General features: G+C 43.5%; 1 protein-coding gene across 3 annotated transcripts in view; it reads left to right on the top strand.

The window, feature by feature from the left end:
* Positions 1 to 14887, top strand: part of LOC130355965 (multidrug and toxin extrusion protein 1-like) — a 94793-nt gene that overhangs the window by 39286 nt on the left and 40620 nt on the right. For 2 of the 3 annotated variants that reach the window (XM_056556903.1, XM_056556904.1), the window contains 2 exons: positions 1757 to 1870; positions 2117 to 2184. In XM_056556903.1, coding sequence (XP_056412878.1) covers positions 1757 to 1870; positions 2117 to 2184 — 182 coding nt within the window. The remainder of the gene's footprint in view (positions 1 to 1756; positions 1871 to 2116; positions 2185 to 14887) is intronic. The other variant, XM_056556905.1, reaches the window with a different exon arrangement.

Below are 14887 nucleotides of genomic sequence, written 5' to 3'. Positions count from 1 at the left end.
AGAAAAATTTGAACAGCAGGAGGGGGAGGGAAAAAGTTTGATTACAGAAGAAAAAAAATGTGTCTAATAAGATATATTGCAAAGTATTTGCTTGTACTATTGATCTATGCAAAGTTTGTTCAAATGAAAGTGTCTATTTAAAACACTAAGGGGACGATTTATCAAGACAATTGTGGTAAAAACAAACAATTATTTTTGTGCAAGGAAGGTCCATGAGCAAAAAAAGTAATTTTCGCTGCACTCGCTGTGCAGTTGGAGCTTGCGGTAGAGGGGCGTGGTTTCATACAAGGGACATGGTCACCTCCGTTTACCAAATTTAACACAGTTTATGCTTGCTTGCAAACGTAAACTCTACTTGAATTCTTACCACTTCCGACCGGACAAAGAATTAAGGAAGAATGTACAGGCAGTATAAACTTTGTGATTTATGTACAGGCACACACCTGTACTTGAATCCTGTGAGCCTGTGAATTGTCAGTGCTCTTATTTAGACTGGCATCAGATAAATGCCCCCCTAATTGTACCAACCACACCCCCTAACAGGTACATTTACTGGACAACTCTCTGGTTATGACTGCAATACATATGCCTTTAAAACTGTGACTTTTATAACTTGAGGTCACTCCTGAAGAAGCTGTTGGAGATAATGGACCACGTGGAACCATTACACCTCACTTGAGCATGAGACCCTCAGGATAGTAGGGGGTATTTTTAATTTGCATTCACTCTGTATTACTCATTTATAATGTGATTCCTATATGCTCCAGACTTGCTAATATTCTGCATTTTGTGGGGTTCTGCCTAGTGAGCAATTTCAGTTAAGGGTGTGGTTTGTACATTTAGTGTTTTTGAGTGTTGTTAAAGGAAATCTGTCATCAGTGTAACCTGCACTAACCTGTCAGTACAAACAGGTAGTGCAGGGGACACTGATGAGAACTGTACTTACCATGTCCTGTTCAATACTGTAGTTCTCTGGCAATCTTCTTCGGTATCTTAAGCTCCGGGCCTAACTTTTAGCATAGGCGGAGCTTCCTGATGTCCCGCTGCTGTTTGCTAGCAGCGGGACCCAGCAGAGAACAGCAGCAGTGATGTCCTTAAGCTCCACCCATGCTCCAAGTCGGCCTAGAGCTGAAGATTCTGAAGTTCTGCATAGTGCTTTCTGGTTTTATTGGTATTATATTTTTTTTCATGCAGACTAGTCCTCTGTATATAGGAGGTGCCCACTTTTCAGCTTGGAAAATTATATTGCAGTAGACACCTATTGTTTTCAATGGGATTTTGCTGCACCTTGCACATGACGACAGAATTTCCACAGGGGAAACATCTGCTGTAGAAATTTAAATTCCGACTCCGTAGAAAGAATGAACACGTTCATTCTTTCTGCAGAATACACTCTGAAAGCAATTTGCCTTCTATAGCGATGCAGTCCTAGCACCTGCTGCCAGCACAATGACCATCAGGAATTTTTCCTGCTGAAAATTAAGCCGTGTCAATGAGACCTTAGATGTGTTTGTACTCTTAAAGGAGTGGATAAAATAAAGCTGGTGGAGACATCTTCCTGTCTTGTTTGGTATCAGGTAATGTTGTTTACACTTGATGGTGAGCATTACATGACAAATAGGATAGCAAGCAGCTTTTGGATATCATCACTACATATGTACTGTGAATATTAGCAAAAGATTAAAAGTTACAAAAAGGAATTGGATACAAGCAGCATTTGAGATATGAACTAAAAAATCATGTGTTACATTTGAAGGTTGGTCTATAGAGTGTTTACGAGACTGGAACTCCTTTGTAGTACTGGCTGTGCCAAGTATGCTCATGGTATGCATAGAGTGGTGGACGTATGAAATTGGCAGTTTCCTTGTAGGTGAGTAAATAAACAAATAAAACAAGAACATGCTGCGAATTGGATTTGGCATCCATCATGCAAATACAATCCAATAGTTAATGGCCAATTTAGTACTTCATGATGTGTGGGGGATGTCCAGACCTCTCTTGTGAGTGCGCCACTGGGGTGTATCACACCCTGGCAACTTTCAAACATTCCAAAATATTGTAAGTGTGTTAGATATTCTTCTTCCTTCTTACACAGTTTTTTTTATTATCTTTTTAGGTCTGATAGGTGTGGTGGAGCTCGGTGCTCAGTCTGTTATATATCAAGTGGTGACCATAGCATACATGGTATTATTACTTGCTACTTCAATTCTTTATTTTAGCACAGAGATGTTAAATTTGACTTGTGAATACCACACAATAAACTAGTGACTGTGACCTTACAATGCTTTATACCTAAATCAGAAGCTTAATAAAGAAGATTTGCTTATAAATCCAGACATTTAAGAAATCAGTCCTGCAATATTACATTGAATTGATTACCCTGCTTAACCACATTATATGAAGTGTCAGCCTGTTTAAAATAGGAATCCTAAGCTAAGTTCACATCACCACGGTGCACCCACTGGTTCAGTGTCCTTTTTGACATCAAACAAAGAAGTCGAATGAACCCTTTGCACAGTGGGCATTGCTGGGTCCTGACACCTATCCATCAGGTGTTTGTTATTGTAGGAGAGTTGAACGGAAAAAAGACATGAAGTATTTTTCCCCCTGCCTAACTCTTATCTTTTTGCAACGGAACTCCTTTTAAAAAAGCTTGGTGGTTAACAAGCACTATCAGTGGAAAGTTTTCAGGCCCTTTCACTTTTTGCACTTTTTGTTAGGTTGCAGCATTGTGAAAGATAAAAATAAAATAAAGTTTTGCCCCATCACTTAATACCCCATTATGACAAAGTGAATACAGAATGTTCCAAGTCTTTGCTAATTTATCGAACAGGAAGATGTAAAACATTCAGTGGCATAAATATTCAGACCCTTTATTCAGTACTTATTAGAAGCACCTTTGGTGGGGATTACAAACTCCACTTTTCCTGGATATGATACCACAAGTTTTGCAAACCTGGATCTGGGGGAGTTTTTGCTATTCTTTCCTATTGAATCTAAGCTTAGTCAGGTTGGATGGGAAACAAGGACATTTACAGAGTTGTCCCTAAGCTATTTCTGTGTTATCTTAGCTGTGTGCTTAGGGTAAATGTCTTGGAAGATAAACCTTTGGCCTAGTCTGATGTCCAGGGGATCAGGCTTTTATTAAGAATAATGAAATTATACCATGAAGCCCTAATTGGGGGAAAATTTTTCCCATCTAAACACAAAAGCTCAGACAGAACTTTTGGTGTTGAAGACATTTTTTATTTGTACCCTTCTTAGGATCTGTGACTGCACACAATTCAGTCTCCAAGCTCTATGGGCAGTACGTTCTACCTCATGGATTGGTTTTTGCTCCAATTTGCGTATTGCTCTATATGGCCTTATATAGACAGGGGTGTGTCTTTCCAAATCATGCCCAGTCAATAACATTTTCCACAGGTAACTCCAGTCAAGGTGTAGAAACATCTCACCTTAACCCCTTAAAGGAGTACTCCGGTGCACACTTTTTTCATGTTATCCCGTCCGGGCTGCAAAATAAAAGAAAACATAGGGTGATAGGCTGAAGCTCCGTGTGACGTGCCGGGCTAACCGGAAGTAAGAAGAATACAGCCCGGGGACCAAACACCTGTACCGGAGCTCCGGGGGCTCATTGGCAGGTAAGATAAAGTGTGTTTTCTTTTATTTTGCAGCCCGGACGGGATAACATGAAAAAAGTGTGCACCGTAGTACTCCTTTAAGAATGCATGGCGTATGGTCCTGTCACTGGGGTTTGAAGCATGCTCGCGAGCTGAGCACGCTTCATACCCGGTGGGTCCCGGTTGCTATGAACAGCCAGGACCCATGGTTAATGGGGGACACCACCGATCGGGCTGATGCCCGGCATTAACCCTTTAGACGCCGCAATCAAAGTTGATCGCAGCATCTAAATGCTGGGGTTAACATGCCGGTTAGCTCACCGGAGCTAATTGGGACATCTGCAGTGAGGGCCCTTACCTGCCTCCTCGCCATCCAATCGGTGCTCTGATGTCCCCAGCCAGATGCCTGATGAAGCTGCGCTTGCGCAGCAAAATGCATTGCATTCTGGATCATTAAAGATACTCACCTGAAGGTCCTGCTCCTCTTGTTCTGATTAGCACCGGGAGTTCCTGTCACACTTTAAAGTCTTCTCTGCTATAGCTATCTCCCGACAGGACGGCTGCAGATGGAACACGTTTGGTATGCTCTTCCCATTGATGTGTTTGTTACACAACCAACATTGGTAAGGGGCTGTCTTCCTCCTTCCCATTCCCTATGGAATTGCTTGGATTCCGGCACATGAGAGCGCCTTCACCTCTTTTTTCCCAGCCAGCCATGGCAGGCTAGAGCAGCAGAGCAATGATAACACTGATCCAAAGCTCAGCATTAAACAGTGTATTCAATCAAAATATTGCATGTTATAGCCCCCTATGGGGACAAAAAAGAAAAAGTAAAAAAAAAAAAAAAAAAAAAAAAAAAAGGTTAATAAAAGTGAATTAACCCCTTCCCTAAAATAAAAGTTTCAATCATCCCCTTTTTTTTAAATAATATTATGTAATCATAATAAACATAATCAAATAAGGTACCGTCACATGCATGATTGTCTGAACTAATAAAATATAAGGTTAGTTAAACCGCACGGCCGATGGTGTAACACGTAAAAAAAATACCAAAGTCCAAAATTGCTCATTTTTGGTCACTTTACATACCATTAAAAAAAAAATACAGATTAATATAAAAGTGATAGGGGTCAGAAGAGGACATTTTTAAGCATACTAATTTTGGTGTATGTAGTTATAATTTTTCTAAAGTAGTAAAATAAAATAAACCTACATGAATTGGATATCCTTGTACCCTATGGACCTACAGAATAAAGATAAGGTATCATTTTTACAGAAAAGTGCACTGCATAGAAATGGAAGTTTCCTAAATTTACAAAATGGCAATTTCTATTTTAATTTGACCCCACAAATATTTTTGTTTGTTTCGCCGTAGATTTTGTCGTGAAGTCATTGCAAAGTACAATTGATGATGCAGAAACAAGCCCTTATATGGGTCTGTAGGTGCAAAATTGAAAGTTTTATTATTATTTAGAAGAGGAGGAGTAAAAATCAAAAGTGCACAAACAAATCCCGCACCCTGGGCTTTAAGGACCCAGGACGTCCCCGTACGTCCTGGCGTTTTCCGGTCCCTGACGCGCGCCGGGCAGAGATCGGAAGCGGATGCCTGCTGAAATGCTTCAGCAGGCATCCAGGGCAAACGCCGATGGCCCCCCATGTCGGCGATCGTCGCAAATCGCAAGGGAAATCGCCCCTGCGATCTGTGGCGATACCAGGCTGATCGGGTCTCTGGGACCTGACCGCCTGGTAATTTTGTGTGATCCCGGTTGTCACAGACAGCCAGGACCATGCTGAAGTATAGGAGTGAGGTGGCAAGCCTACCACCTCCTCCTATCCCCTGCGATCCGTCGGTTAGCTAACCGACCAATCGCAGGGGGGGGGGCGGTTACTTCCTCCCGCCCTGCCCGGCCTCTGGAAGTCCGGAGAGAACGGGAGGAAGACCGGAGGACGCGGCAGGGGACGGGGGAGTGCTGGGGCCCGGCCCCGATACTTACCACGTCCCTGAAGACCCGGATCCCTGCGATGAAGATGGCGGCGGCGACGACAGGTGAGTTCCTCTTCAGCCGCGGTTGGGCCCTTAATAAGACGACATAAGACGACATGCATTGCTGTAATGGGACCCTGTATACTACAACTCCCAGCATGCCCAGACAACCCTTGGCATCTGGGCATGCTGGGAGTTGCAGTTTTGCAACATCTGGAGGTCCACAGTTTGGAGACCACTGTGCCCTTCCAGATGTTGCAAAACTACACATCCTCAGCATGCCCTTACTGTCCAGGCATGCTGGAAGTTGTAGTTCTGTAACATCTGGCCCTTCAGATGTTGCAGAACTACAACTCCCAGCATACCTGGACAGTTTTGGCATACTGGGAGTTGTAGTTTTGCAACATCTGGAAGGGCACAGATTGGGAACCAGTGTATTAGTGGTCTGCAAACTGTAGTCCTCCAGATGTTGCAAAACTACAACTCCAAGCATGCTGGGAGTTGTAGTTCGGCAACATCTGGCTCTAAAGATTTTGCTGAACTACTACTTCCAGCATGCCTGAGAATGTTTGGGAGTAGTGGTTTTGAAACAACTGGAGGCACACTGGTTGGGAAACATTGTCTGTTTCCTAACTCAGTGTTTCCCAACCCGTGTGCCTCTAGCTGTTGCAAAACTATTACTACCAGCATGCACTGATAGACTATACAGGGTACATTCACATGGGCAGGGGGCTTACAGTGAGTATCAGGCTGCAAGTTTGCGATGCAGCAAATTTTGCACGGCAGCTCAAACTCACAGCGGGAAACTCGCTGTAATATCCCGCCTGTGTGACTGTACCCTAAAATCACTACACTACATTAACACAAAATAAAATAAAAAGTAAAAAACACTACATGAACACATACCCCTACACAGCCCCCCTCCCCTCCCCAATAAAAATGAAAAACGTCTGGTACGCCACTGTTTCCAAAATGGAGCCTCCAGCTGTTGCAAAACAACAACTCCCAGTATTGCCGGACAGCCGTTGACTGTCCAAGCATGCTGGGAGTTTTGCAACAGCTGGAGGCACCCTGTTTGGGAATCACTGGCGTAGAATACCCCTATGTCCACCCCTATGCAAATCCCTAATTCAGGCTTCAAATGCGCATGGCGCCCTCACTTTGGAGCCCTGTCGTATTTCAAGGCAACAGTTTAGGGACACATATGGGGTATCGCCGTACTCGGGAGAAAATGCCTAACAAATTTTGGGGGGATTTTCACCTTTAACCCCTTATGAAAAGGTGAAGTTGGGGTCTACACCAGCATGTTAGTGTAAAAAAATAATTTTTTTACACTAACATGCTGGTGTTGCCCTATACTTTTTATTTTGACAAGAGGTAAAAGGGAAAAAAGCCCCCCAAAATTTGTAATGCAATTTCTCCCAACTATGGAGATACCCCATATGTGGGCGCAAAGTGCTCTGGGGGCGCACAACAAGGCCCAGAAGGGAGAGTGCGCCATGTACATTTGAGGTGATTTGCACAGGGGTGGCTGATTGTTACAGCAGTTTTGACAAACGCAAAAAAACCAAATCCCCACATGTGACCCCATTTCGGAAACTACACCCCTCATGGAATGTAATTAGGGATGCAGTGTGAATTTACCCCCCACTGGTGTCTAACAGAAAAATTTCGTACAGCCCACTGTTTCAAAGATCGGACAGACACCAGTGCGGGATAAATGCTCACTGTACCCCTTGTTACATTCCTCAAGGGGTCTAGTTTCCAAAATGGTATGCCATGTTGGGGTTATTTTGCTGTCCTGGCACCATAGGGGCTTCCTAAATGCGACATGCCCCCCGAGCAAAATTTGCTTTCAAAAAGGCAAATATGACTCCTTCTTTTCTGAGCATTGTAGTTCGCCCGTAGTGCACTTCAGGTCAACTTATGGGGTACCTCCATACTCAGAAGAGATGGGGTTACAAATTTCGGGGTGTATTTTCTGCTATTAACCCTTGCAAAAATGTGAAATTTGGGGAGAAACACACATTTTAGTGAAAATTATTATTATTATTTTTTTTACATATGCAAAAGTCGTGAAACACCTGTGGGGTATTAAGGGTCACTTTATTCCTTGTTACGTTCCTCAAGGGGTCTAGTTTCCAAAATGGCATGCCATGTGTTTTTTTTTGCTGTCCTGGCACCATAGGGGCTTCCTAAATGCAACATGCCCCCCAAAAACCATTTCAGAAAAACGTACTCTCCAAAATCCCCTTGTCGCTCCTTCCCTTCTGAGCCCCCGCCGAACACTTTTCATAGACATATGAGGTATGTGCTTACTCGAGAGAAATTGGGCTACAAAATAAGTATACATTTTCTCCTTTTACCCATTGTAAAAATAAAAAAATTGGGTCTACAAGAACATGTGAGTGTAAAAAATGAACCTAAAGGGTTAAAACACTGAATGTCATTTTGAATACTTTGGGGGGTGCAGTTTTTATAATGGGGTCATTTATGGGGTATTTCTAAGATGAAGACCCTTCAAATCCACTTCAAACCTGAACTGGTCCCTGAAAAATTGTGAGTTTGGAAATTTTGTGAAAAATTGGAAAATTGCTGCTGAACTTTGAAGCCCTCTGATGTCTTCCAAAAGTAAAAACACGTCCATTTTATGATGCAAACATAAAGTAGACATATTGTATATGTGAATAAAAAAATATTATTTGGAATATCCATTTTCCTTACAAGCAGAGAGCTTCAAAGTTAGAAAAATGCTAAATTTTCAAATTTTTCATCAAATTTGGGGATTTTTCACCAAGAAAGGATGCAAGTATCGACAAAATTTTACCACTATGTTAACCCCTTCAGGACCAAGCCCATTTTGGCCTTAAGGACCAGAGCGTTTTTTGCACATCTGACCACTGTCACTTTAAACATTAATAACTCTGGAATGCTTTTAGTTATCATTCTGATTCCGAGATTGTTTTTTCGTGACATATTCTACGTTAACATGGTGGTAAATTTTTGTGGTAACTTGCATCCTTTCCGTGTGAAAAATCCTAAAATTTTATGAAAAATTTGAAAATTTAGCATTTTTCTAACTTTGAAGCTCTCTGCTTGTATGGAAAATGTATATTACAAATAAAAAAAATTTTTATTCACATATACAATATGTCTACTTTATGTCTGCATCATAAAAGTGACGAGTTTTTACTTTTGGAAGACACCAGAGGGCTTCAAAGTTCAGCAGCAATTTTCCAATTTTTCACAAAATTTTCAAACTCACTATTTTTCAGGGACCAGTTCAGGTTTGAAGTGGGTTTGAAGGGTCTTCATATTATAAATACCCCACAAAAGACCCCATTATAAAAACTGCACCCCCCAAAGTATTCAAAATGACATTCAGTCATCATTTTAACCCTTTAGGTGTTTCACAGGAATAGAAGCAAAGTGAAGGAGAAAATTCACAATCTTCATTTTTTACACTCGCATGTTCTTGTAGACCCAATTTTTGAATTTTTACAAGGGGTAAAAGGAGAAAATGTATACTTATATTTGTAGCCCGATATTCTCTCGAGTAAGTACATACCTCATATGTCTATGTAAAGTGTTCGGCGGGCGCAGTAGAGGGCTCAGAAGGGAAAGAGCGATAAGGGAATTTTGGAGAGTACGTTTTTCTGAAATGGTTTTTGGGGGGCATGTTGCATTTAGGAAGCCCCTATGGTGCCAGAACAGCAAAAAAAACCTCACATGCCATACCATTTTGGAAATTAGACCCCTTGAGGAACATAACAAGGAATAAAGTGAGCTTTAATACCCCACAGGTGTTTCACGACTTTTGCATATGTAAAAAAAAAAATAGTTTTTTCACTAAAATGTGTGTTTCCCCCCAAATTTCACATATTTCCAAGGGTTAATAGCAGGAAATACCCCCCAATATTTGTAACCCCTTCTCTTCTGAGTATGGAGGTATCCCATAAGTTGACCTGAAGTGCACTATGGGCGAACTACAATGCTCAGAAGAGAAGGAGTCATATTTGGCTTTTTGAGAGCAAATTTTGCTCGGGGGCATGTCGCATTTAGGAAGCCCCTCTGGTGCCAGAACAGCAAAAAAAAAACACATGGCATACCATTTTGAAAACGAGACCCCTTGACGAACGTAACAAGGGGTACAGTGAGCATTTGCCCCCCACTGGTGTCTGACAGATCTTTGGAACAGTGGGCTGTACAAGTTTGCATTTTCACGGACCACTGTTCCAAAGATCCGTCAAACACCTGTGGGGGTAAATTCTCACTGCACCCCTCATTACATTCCGTGAGGGGTGTCGTTTCTGAAATGGGGTCACATGTGGGGTTTTGTTTTTTTTGCGTTTGTTAAAACCGCTGTAACAATCAGCCACCCCTGTGCAAATCACCTCAAATGTACATGGTGCGCTCTCCCTTCTGGGCCTTGTTGTGCGCCCCCTCAGAGCACTTTGCGCTCACATATGGGGTATCTCTGTAGTCGGGAGAAATTGCGTTACAAATTTTGGGGGGCTTTTTTCCCTTTTACCTCTTGTGAAAATGTAAAGTATAGGGCAACATCAGCATGTTAGTGTAAAAAATTTAATTTTTTTACACTAACATTCTGGTGTAGACCCCAACATTTCCTTTTCATGAAGGGTTAAAGAAGAAAAAGCCCCCCAAACCTTGTAACGCAATTTCTCCCGAGTACGGCGATACCCCATATGTGGCCCTAAACTGTTGCCTTGAAATACGACAGGGCTCCAAAGTGAGAGCGCCGTGCGCATTTGAGGCCTAAATTAGGGATTTGCATAGGGGTGGACATAGGGGTATTCTACGCCAGTGATTCCCAAACAGGGTGCCTCCAGCTGTTGCAAAACTCCCAGCATGCGTGGACAGTCAACGGCTGTCCGGCAATACTGGGAGTTGTTGTTTTTTAACAGCTGGAGGCTCTGCTTTGGAAACAGTGGTGTACCAGACGTTCTTATTGGGGGAGGGGGGCTGTGTAGGGGTATGTGTATATGTAGTGTTTTTAACTTTTTATTTTATTTTGTGTTAGTGTAGTGTAGTGTTTTTAGGGTACAGTCACATGGGCGGGGGATTACAGCGAGTTTCCCGGCGCAAAATTTGCTGCATCTCAAGATGCGAGAAACCCACTGTAAAATCCTCGCCGATGTGAATGTACCCTGTACATTCACAGGGGGGGGGGGGGGGGGGTGCACCAGCTGTTGCAAAACCACAACTCCCAGCATGCATGGTCTGTTAGTGCATGCTGGGAGTTATAGTTTTGCTACGGCTGGAGGCACACAGGTTAGGAAACACTGAGTTAGATACAGACAATGTTTCCCAACCAGTGTGTCTCCAATTGTTGCAAAACTACAACTCCCAGCATGCCCAGACAGCTGAAGGGCATGCTGGGAGTTGTACTTCGGCAACATCTGAAGAGCCAGATGTTGCTGAACTAAAACTCCCAGCATGCCTGGACAGTCAGTGCATGCTGGGAGTTGTAGTTTTGCAACAGCTGGAAGAGCACAGATTGGAGACCATTATACAATGGTCTCCAAACTGGGGCCCTCCAGATGTTGCAAAACTACAACTCCCAGCATGCCCAGACAGCCAAAGACTGTCTAGGCATGCTGGGAGTTGTAGTTTTCAGACTCCTAGAAGCAGCAGTGAAGATCTTCACTGCTGCTTCTGAGGACCATACACTCACCTGCCGGTCCCGTCGCTGCTCCTCCACGTGGCCGGTCCTGCCGCTGCTCCTCGGTCCCGCCAGGTAAGGCCGCCGGTCCCCTGATGTTCCCCCCCTATGCTGCAGGTCCCCGCCAGCCCCCGCAGCCATCGTCCCCCGTTCTGCCCGACTTCCAGGGGCGGGCAGTGCGGGGGATCTGAACTTTCACCCCAGATCACTGTGATTGGTCCACAGGGACCAATCACAGTGATCGCTGACCAGGACCATCAATGGATGGTCCTGGGGGTGAAGCAGAAGTTGTCCCCTGCTGGAAACAGCGGTACTTCTGCCAGTTAACCCGTGCGATGCTGCGCATCGCCGGGTTAACTGAATGTCATTTATAAACGCCGGGATGCGCGAACGCACTGCACAACCCGGCGTTTATATATGACATTCTGCGGGAAGGGGTTAAAGTAGAATATGTCACGAAAAAACATTCTCGGAATCAGAATGATAAGTAAAAGCATTCCAGAGTTATTAATGCTTAAAGTGACAGTGGTCAGATGTGCAAAAAATGGCCGGGTCCTAAGGTGTAAAATGGCTGGGTCCTTAAGGGGTTAAAGCCAAAATGGGCCATTACTCCGGTGGAAAACATTTTTTTTTTTTTTTTTTTATTAACTGGTGCCAGAAAGTTAAACAGATTTGTAAATTACTTCTATTTAAAAATCTTAACCCTTCCAGTACTTATCAGATGTATGCTCCACAAGAAGTTCTTTTCTTTTTGAATTTATTTTCTGTCTGACCACAGTGCTCTCTGCTGACACCTCTGTCCATGTCAGGAACTGTTCCTGACATGGATAGAGGTGTTAGGAGAGAGCACTGTGGTCACATAGAAAAGAAATTCCTCTGTAGTACACAACAGCTGATAAGTACTGGAAGGATTAAGATTTTTAAATAGAAGTCATTTACAAATCTGTTTAACTTTCTTGCACCAGTTGATTTAAAAAAAATATATATATCTTCCACTGGAGTACCCCTTTAATTAGAGTCAAACTTTTACACCAAGGTGTCATATTTAAGGGTCTAAATAATATATGCAAAATTTTAGTTGTTTCTTTTAAATTGTAAAAATGTCTAAAATTCTGTTTTGACTTGGTCATTATGGGGTTAAGAGGGTAGAATGATAACAAAATGTGAACAAAATAAAAGGGTCTAAAAACTTTTTGAATGCATTTTTGATAAATTAACTTAAGAACAATATAATATTCAAATACATTCCAGTATGTACATTCCATAAGTTCTTAGAATTATATAAATTCTCAATATTACTGCACTGGTGAATTGTTAGGCTGGGTTCACACTACGATTTGTAACTACGGTTCCCGTATACGGCTGGGAGGAGGGGGCGGGGCTTAATCGCGGCGCCCGCACTCAGCCGTATAGGGGAACCGTATTTAATGCATGTCTATGAGCCGACCGGAGTGAACCGCAGCCTCCGGTCGGCTGCGTTTTTGGCTGTATGCGATTTCCCGACCGCAGGCAAAAACGTGGTCGACCGCGTTTTTGCCTATGGTCGGGAAACCGCATACGGCCGAAAAAGCAGCCGACCGGAGGCTGCGGTTCACTCCGGTCGGCTCATAGACATGCATTAAATACGGTTCCCCTATACAGCTGAGTGCGGGTGCCGCGATTAAGCCCCGCCCCCCCCTCCTCCCAGCCGTATACGGGAACCGTAGTTACAAATCGTAGTGTGAACCCAGCCTAAGTCTGATGCACACAGCTAAAATTAGCCCTCTGTTATCAACAGATTATTTAGTGTTTGGATAAGAGTACATGTTTTTATTCTCTTTTGAGGTCGTTGAAGCTTCGTATGGGAATAAAAAAATCCCATGAATTTATGGTGGAAAGTAACAACTGGAGCATTGATGTTCCTCTTCCACCAGTGCATAGAGATTTTTTTTTATTTGTATGGTTTAATGAAAGTAATGACTGGGACATAACCATTCCAGGGTGCTCTTTATACAGAAGAGACAGATAAGGCAAGAAAGGGGGAGGGGTGGCACTGTATGTGAAAGATAGCATAAAATCTAACCTAATACAATTTAGTGAGGCAAAGATAGTCAGTTTGGGTTACGTTGCAGTTTGGTAATCAGACAGTAACTCGTGTAGGTGTGATATATAGACCACCTTGCCAAGTTAAAGAATTAGATGATCTTCTAGTTGAGGAAATAACTAAAATGACAATGAATGGAGAAGTTATCATTATAGGAGACTTCAATCTTCCGGATATAAACTGGAAAATCAAAATAGCTAGTTCTGCCAGGAGTACAGAGATTCTAAATTCCCTACTGGGATTATCTCTACCAGTGGTTGAGGAGCCAACCCGGAGGGAGGCCATTTTGGATATGGTTAGAGATGAGCGAATTTTTAGAAAAATTTGATTCGGTCGATTTGCCAAATTTTCCCAAAAAAAATCTATACGTTCCGAATTTCTTCGCTGTGAATCGCTGTTAAAAACGTCTATTTCTGGGCTACAGAGAGCCTCAATAGGGGTGTAGAACACTTTGCCTTGTCATAACATGTATAAGGAGTGTGCTGTGTTAGTGAAATAATACTGTTATTCAGTATGACATGCAGATTAAAGGTGTCGCTATTAGAATCACTGTTGCAAAGTGGCACAATGACAAAGCCTGAAGGTGGCAAGGAGAACATATAGTGGCTGAATGACACAGTGTGGAGGTGGCAACAGCCTGACAAGACCATAGGGCCTCACAATTGAAAAGATTAAAGATATTTTTTTACATTTAAATTGAAGATTTCAAATAGATGAACCTAAAAAGTTTTATTTAATGTGCCAGCAGCATGTGGAGACTACATAGTGGCACAGTGACACAGCCTGGAGGTGGCAGCAGCATGAGGAGACATAATCTGGCAGAATGACACAGCCTGGAGTTGGCAGCAGCAAGAGGAGACCATATAGTGGCTGAATGACACAGACTGGGGTTATATTATGTGCTCCGGCCACACACGCTGGCTGTGAGTGCATGGTCCCGTTACCTGCTGCTGGCAGGGCTGGGATTCACATCGCAGGATGCGCCTGCATGCAAATCCCAGTCTGTCACTCACCAGGTGCTTCTCCTACCCCCACCTCTGCCTCTCTGCTCCGGCGCACGTGTCCCCGTCCCCTAGGGCGAATGCGTGCCGGAGCTTTAAGATTTTCAAAGCCAGTGCGCCCATTAGTGTAGCACACCTGTGGCTCATTGATAAATTCCTCCTCCTCCCACACTTCCCTGCCGGATCTTTGTTGCCTTGTGCCTGAGAGAAAGCATACCTGAAAGTTGCCTTGCCGTGTATCTGATTCTTTGCTCTGTGATCTGACTTTGCTCCTCTGCCGCCTGCCTACTGACCTCCTGCTACGTCCTGACTACGCTACTGTGCCACCTACCCTGCCCTTCTGCTATCCTGACTACGAGCTGCCATATCCCTCCTGTGCCTCGTATCTCCTTAGCTGCCTGTGTGGTCGAGCCGTGTCAGGGTAGCGGCCTGGGTGCTTCCTGCCGCAGCAAGTCCATCCCGCTTTGCGGTGAGCTCTGGTGAAACCAGCAGCACCTTAGACTCCGCTCCCTGGTA

The sequence above is a fragment of the Hyla sarda genome, chromosome 2, assembly GCF_029499605.1.
Source record: "Hyla sarda isolate aHylSar1 chromosome 2, aHylSar1.hap1, whole genome shotgun sequence".
Taxonomy (NCBI): Eukaryota; Metazoa; Chordata; class Amphibia; order Anura; family Hylidae; genus Hyla; species Hyla sarda.
This window is presented reverse-complemented; position numbering and strand designations above follow the sequence as displayed.